The 7,187-nt window shown below is 41.5% G+C and overlaps 1 protein-coding gene across 1 annotated transcript; it reads left to right on the top strand.

The window, feature by feature from the left end:
* Positions 1–6,035: 6,035 nt before the first annotated feature.
* On the top strand, positions 6,036–6,977 carry LOC129628718 (olfactory receptor 51G2-like). Its single transcript, XM_055548175.1, has one exon. It carries the CDS (start codon positions 6,036–6,038, stop codon positions 6,975–6,977), a length of 942 nt encoding a protein of 313 aa, XP_055404150.1.
* The last annotated feature ends 210 nt before the right edge of the window (positions 6,978–7,187 follow it).

Genomic DNA, 7,187 nt, shown 5'->3' with positions numbered 1-7,187 from the left:
AGTCATGTCTGGCTCTTTGTGACCCCATAGATTGTAGCCCATCAGGCTTCTCTGTCCATGGGGATTCTTCAGGCAAGAATACTGGAGTGGGTTGCCATGCCTTCCTCCAGGGGATCTTCCCAACTCAGGGATTGAACCCAGATCTCCTGCACTGCAGGTGGATTCTTTACCATCTGAGCCATGAGGGAAGCCCAGAAGATGGAATATATATTCCATATATGTATATTCCATATACAATGGAATATATTACTCAGCCATTGAAATAAATGAAATAATGCCATTTGCAGCAACATGGATGGAGCTTAGCTTCCCTGGTAGCTCAGCTGGTAAAGAATCTGCCAATAATGCAGGAGACCCTGGTTCAACTCCTGGGTCAGGAAGATTCACTGGAGAAAGGATAGACTACCCACTTCAGTATTCTTGGGCTTTCCTGGTGGCTCAGCTGGTAAAGAAGCCACTTGCAATGTGGGAGACCACCTGCAATGTGGGATGGACCTAGAGAGTGTCATTCTGAGTGAAGTAAGTCAGATAGAGAAGGAAATCCCTTATATGGGTAATCTAAAAAGACATGATACAAATGAACTTAATATGTTTATTAAGTTCATTAAACTGAAACAGAAGCAAACTCACAGATTTAGAGAACAAACTTATGGTTGCCAAGGCAGGAGCAGGAGGGAGGGAATGATGGAGGAAGGTGATACAGAGTTTGGGATGGACATGTACACCCTCTTATATTTAAAATGGATAATCAACAAGAACCTACTGTATAGCACATGGAGCTCTGCTCAATATTATGTGGTGGTCTGGATGGGAGGGAAGTTTGGGGGAGAATGGATACATGTATATGTTTGATTGAGTCCCTTTGCTGTCCATATGAAACTATTAAAGCACTGTTAACTGGCTATACTCCAGTGCAAAATAAAAAGCTAAAAAAAAAAAACACACAAAACACAAAACACAAAAAAACAAAAAACCTCTCTCACATACATTACTCCAGAAGAGAAAGGACTCTGTATTTTTTCTTGATAGCTGGACATTATGTACCAGGTAAAAGGAACAGCTTTAAATAGACCCTTGTTAATGTGTGGTAAGGCATGGGGGAGGGAAAGCATCCTGTAGTCCTGTGATTAGGTCTCAGTCTTTTAGTGAGTCTAAAGTGTTCACAGAGCCCCTGGACTGAGAACTTCACAAGTGATTCTCTTTTATTTTTTTAATTCTCTCCCTTACATGGAATAGAAAGGCCAGTGAGGGCTGGAGTTGGGTATTCCTTCCCCCAGGACAGTTAGGAGCTGATAATGCCCCGGCAGTTTAGCCTCTGATTAACTAGTTTCTCCCTACGACTGGCCTTCTTGAAAAGAACAAGTGCTCTGGCATATTTCAAAATGGTCCCTTTCCCCTGCTCCCTACAGGGAGCACAAGGGAATTTTTCTCACATTTACTATGGAAACTTAGAAAAACTCCTGAAGGTAAATATCACAATATTTTAGGGAACTGTTGGGGGCCGGCGTGAGGCACTCCGCCCATGGCAAAGGTCATGAGGAAGGAGGCTCGACATACGCAAAGGCGGGATCGAGCCTCAGGAGTCCCCCTGGAAATCCTTGAGCATCTACCCCCATAACCAGAGCCTGCCTACTTTACTACTTTGTGCTCTCACCTACACCTCTGACCTTACGGGGGGCTGTCCCCCACCACCTCTTTCAGAGAAGAAGTTAACTTAGAGCTCCAGTTAATAATAATTCCTGGGCGTGATAGGAGTGTTTCAACCTACAAACTCCTCTGAAGGTTCTCTAGCATGCCTGAGAGGCTTGTCCGGCCACATGTGATTGCTCACAGCCTCCCAACCATGAGAGGCATGAGATGCTTTAAACCTTCTAAAAACAGGTTCCTTAGAAAAGTTAGAAAACCATTAGTATAAGTATAGTGGGCTGATTAGAAATTGTATTGGTGAAGAGTTTTTCATTTGTTGAGCCAATGTTTACTGCTAAGTCTCCACATCCCCTGCCCTTACACACATTAATGAATATATAAAAGAAATAAGTATTAACCTTTGATATAAATCACGTTAGACCTTAGGCTAAGCAAATTCTTTCCTTAATTAAAACCCACTACACCCTCACCCTATAGGAATGTAACTTTATCTGGTACCTTCGGAAGGTGGAGTCTGTTTTAAGAATAATCACCCTTGGAGAAATAAGTGTTCTGGTTGACTGACCGCTGTCACAAGGACAGGGTCATAAATTGTCAGCAGGCCCCCTGGCCAGAAGATGATGTAACACCCCTAAGACCTCTGTATACATTTGTATGAAGCACCTGACTTTAATAAAAGTCAGGACTGCTGTCCCCATGTGACTTTTGTATAACACCTCAGTGTATAAAAACAGACCCTGGAAAATAAAGAATTGGGATCAGTTTCTCGAAATACTGGTCTCCCCATGTCACTCTCTCTCTCTCACTCTGGCTGAGTCTCCATCTGGAGCGCGGAACCCACCATGCTTACTAATTATGCCTGGGCTTCTAAGATCCGACTGGGGAGGCCTCAGTGTCTCCTCTCCTTCCGGAGAACGGAAGGACGCCTGCGGCCTACGTAAGTGGTGCAAGCGTCTTGTCTTGAAGTTTTATTGGTCTCCTGCGTAAACCAAGCTACTCAGCCTCGTTTCTCCACTGAATTTTCCTACTGAGCTATCCTCATTCTATTATTCTTTATATCTTTGATGAATAAATAAATAAATAAGTCGCCGACGCCGTCCCTGCTTCAAATACCCTGGATCAGCCGGGGCTGGACCCCAGCAGGGAACCCCTATTACAGGGTTCCTGTGGGTTTTTTTTAACTCTCAGACTCATTCACTCTGAGTCCCTAGCACTCCATCAGTAACAGCTCAGGTTTCCTACTCCACCAGTTGTTCTCAGTTGCTGCTGAGCCTGGACTCCCAGATTGGGAATTTGGCATGATCATCTCCTTTTCCAGAGCAGAAGACAGTCTTTCAATGGCAGTGACATCATTTACCTTCCCTGGAGTTCACATTAAGAAAAAAAAAAAATTAGTCCTGAGGGAATGGACTAGTCAAAGGGGGACATGCCTTTTAGAGTATTTAAAAGCACCAAAGTGTAGTGCTAATCAAGCACCTCGCTGGGCAGAGCCAAGAACCTTGAACACAAAAATATGCTATCTTGGCTCTGGAGTTGCAAATGCCCTGCTCAGGACACCTATGATTCCCTGAAGAACTATCTGCATCAAGATCCACTGTGTTTTTATTATTCTCTTATGCCCGTATTCAGTGGCTTTCTCTACCTGTAAGAAATTCCCGTGCTTGGCAGACTGGAGAGCCAGCCAACCTGTCTACACCTGAGAGAAGTCTTCAAAGGTGAAAAAATGGGTAATGAATTAATATCTAATATATTTGAAGAATTTAGAAAGTAGAAAGAGAAGTCAAGTGATAGGATGACCATAGCTTGTGTGAAATCACTGTTTTGGGATAGGTCAGAGGTACAGATTGTCATGTCCCTGAAAGGGACAATTGTCCCAAGCAATTGTCCTCAGAGGCTTCTCAGAAGAGCTCTGGGATGGTATTATTAACTCATGTCCAGGCATAGATAGAACATATGATGGGGCCCATGTTCTAAAATCTCTGGTTTCTGAAAACACTGCTATCTGATATTAACTAAAAACTATAATGTTAAAGATGACAACAATGATGATTTGGGTATCCCCTCTATCTCACTCTCAAGTAAATCATGCACTGTTGCTGCTGCTAAGTCGTTTCAGTCGTGTCCGACTCTGTGCAACCCCATAGATGGCAACCTACCAGGCTCTCCTGTCCCTGGGATTCTCCAGGCAAGAACACTGGAGTGGGATGCCATCTCCTTCTCCAATGCATGAAAGTGAAATGTGAAAGTGAAGTTGCTCAGTCATGTCCAACTCTTTGCGACCCCATGGACTGCAGCCTACCAGGCTCCTCCATTCATGGGATTTTCCAGGCAAGAGTACTAGAGTGGGTGCCATTGCCTTCTCTAAAATCATGCAAACTTAGCAATATTACTGGGTTGGCCAAAAAGATCATTTAGGTTTTTCCATTAGCTCTTAAAATACAAGCCAAAAAGAGAATTAAGCAAAATGATTCTGAAGAAAAGCCCTGAGGAGTAACATCTTATAAGTGATAACTTGGGCACTCCAGGTTACACCTGATTTTGGTTACTGGTGCACAGGCTGATACGCTTAAGATTGTGGCTACTTCAGCATTTCCATTACCATTTTGCTTCACTTAAGCCCCAGGTGTCTCCTAGGTCTTGGAAACTGTGCCAAAATTTCAGATATATTTTCTTAAATCTTTTAAATATTATATAAAGTTATACAGTTTCCAATTTTATGCTCAGAAATTTTCTTAATCTTCCAAAGTGACAGAACCAGTGAATGACAATTATCTCCAGACTTTCTGTTACTCTGGAGAAACAGCCACTGGGAGCTGACTGCTTACGTCTGTATCAGACAGACTCCTCTATGGAAAATGGACTGGGAATATCCTAAGTCAGAGACTTTTCTATAAAGTAGGAGAAAGTGATCTTAGATGGAAGACCTGGAATATGTAGGCAGGATGGAATTTCTGAAGGTATTCAAAGATTTGAGGAAGGGTATCAAGGACAAAGAAAATAAGTGTGTGTAAGACTCAAAGGGATGACAATTATCATTGAGTGATGATAAAAGAGATCAGGAGAAATTTGTGATATAAAAAGCTAGGAAATAAAGGGAGATGTAAAAGACCAGTATTACCTAATATGCTATGATTAGCATAGTATATAAACCACAGGACAAGAGTATATAAAGCAATTATTCTAGTTGAATCTGTTCCTACAAAGGAAGGAAAATGGTATCAGAGAGAAAATTTCCTTTGATCCCTATAGAGAGATAAGAAATTATTTACTTACTTTTTTTTTTTAAAGTGTGTCAGAGGAAACTATAAAGTGTAATTGAATTAGTGCAACAGGGTAGATCAGGGGTCATATGACATTAATACAGTACAAATATGGTTGAATTTTTCACTTTTTGTTAAAATCTCTTTCTTATGTCTTCTAAGATTATGTCCAAGATCTTTATATTTATGCATAAATTCCTTCTGAAATTTTGGTCCATATATGCAGTCTTAATTCCAATAATCATCTGAAAAGCCTACATACCCTATGCATGTGTGTTAAGTCGCTTCAGTCCTGTCCAGCTCTTTGTGACTCTATGGACTGTAGTCTGCCAGACTCCTCTATCCATGGATTCTACAGGTAACAATACTGGAGTGGGTTTGCATGCCCTCCTCCAGAGGATCTTCCCAGACCAGGGATTGAATCTGCATGTCCTGAGGTTCCTGCATTGCAGGCAGATTCTTTACTTCTGAGCCACAGGGGACTTCTGTCCCTAACCTATAGCTTTATTCAATTATAGTCACTTACCTCTCTTACCTTCAATTATATTAATACCTCTCTGCATTTACATGTGTGTCGATCAGCATAGACCACCCAACACAGTCCTTTGTTTCCATCTAACTCATGTTTGTCATTTGAGACCTAATGCAAGAATTACCTTTAGCAAATCTCTGACCTCTCTGCATTGTTAGTTTCCTCTTTCTGTATTTTAAAGTACCTTGCATTAAACTAACACTTTATTTTAATTTTAGCTCTCTCTATCCACTAGATTGTAAGTATCTGAAGGCATTTCTCATATTAGGTTGGTCAAAATGTTCGTTTGGGTTATTCTGCAAGATGTTAGGGAAAAATCTGAATGAACAATTTCGCCAGACCAATATATTTCTCTATATTTTAGCTTACCCAGATTTCCTTTAATAGAATATATTCTCAATAAATGCACAATGAAGAAAATTAAATAAGTTGTAAAATAAGAAATATAGGTGGTAATTATACATAATGAGCATAGGAGTGATTGAAAATAGTAAACAGAGCAAAATACATCAGAGCGTTGTTTCTTTGTGCATTTCACGCTAATTGTTCTATGTTTTTGTCTCCCCACCTAGACTGAAGGTGCCTCCATCATCACAATGTCTGTCTTCAATGACTCTGTCCTATACCCCTGCTTCCTCCTGACAGGCTTCTCAGGCCTTGAAAGCAGATATGGCTTAATTTCCCTCCCTATTTTTTTGGTTTATGCCACCTCAGTTGCAGGGAACATTACCATTCTGTTTATCATCAGAACTGAGCCTTCTCTCCACCAACCAATGTACTACTTTCTATCAATGCTGGCGTTTACTGATCTGGGCCTATCCACTACAACTTTGCCTACCATGTTCAGCGTTTTCTGGTTCCATGCCCGGGAGATCTCTTTCAATGGTTGTCTGGTCCAGATGTACTTCATTCATGTTTTCTCAATTATTGAGTCAGCTGTGCTTTTGGCTATGGCCTTTGACCGCTTGGTAGCAATCCGAGCACCCCTGCGTTATGCAGCCATTTTAACCAATGATGTAATCATTGGGATTGCTTTGGCAATCACCGGAAGGGCCTTGGCTCTGGTCTTTCCAGCTTCCTTCCTCTTAAAAAGGCTTCAATATCGTCCTGTCAATATTCTCTCCTACCCCTTCTGCCTGCACCAAGACCTCATCAAGACAACTGTATCCAGCCGTCGGGTCAGCAGCATCTACGGCCTCATGGTGGTCATCTGCTCCATGGGACTTGATTCAGTCCTCCTCCTCCTTTCCTATATTCTCATCCTTGGCACAGTTTTGAGTATAGCCTCCAGGACAGAGAGAGTGAAAGCTCTTAATACCTGCATCTCTCATATCTGTGCTGTACTCACTTTCTATACACCAATGATTGGACTATCTATGATCCATCGCTATGGGCAGAATGCTTCCCCATTTGTCCATGTGTTCATGGCCAATGTCTATTTGCTGGTGCCACCCCTCATGAACCCCATTGTCTATAGTGTCAAGACCAAGCAGATTCGTGACAGAATCCTCAAGAAATTCAACCAACAGAAAGTTTGAAAGAAACTCTAAAACACACCTTTCTCTTTCCCCTCTTTATGTTAATGATTTCATATTAATGTAGATATTTGATTTTAAATATTAAAATTGATATTTTGTTTTTAAGATAATAGTAGTATTATGTGAGTGCATGCTCAAATGGGTCTGACTCTGCCATCCCATGGACTGTAGCCCTCCAGGCTCTTCTGTCAATGATATTATCCAGGAAAG

This window comes from Bubalus kerabau, chromosome 15 (assembly GCF_029407905.1).
Source record: "Bubalus kerabau isolate K-KA32 ecotype Philippines breed swamp buffalo chromosome 15, PCC_UOA_SB_1v2, whole genome shotgun sequence".
In the NCBI taxonomy this organism is placed as follows: Eukaryota; Metazoa; Chordata; class Mammalia; order Artiodactyla; family Bovidae; genus Bubalus; species Bubalus kerabau.
This window is presented reverse-complemented; position numbering and strand designations above follow the sequence as displayed.

What these genes read in the sequence shown, in the direction of transcription:
- LOC129628718 (XM_055548175.1), top strand. Translation starts at nt 6,036, where the DNA reads ATGTCTGTCTTCAATGACTCTGTCCTATACCCCTGCTTCCTCCTGACA.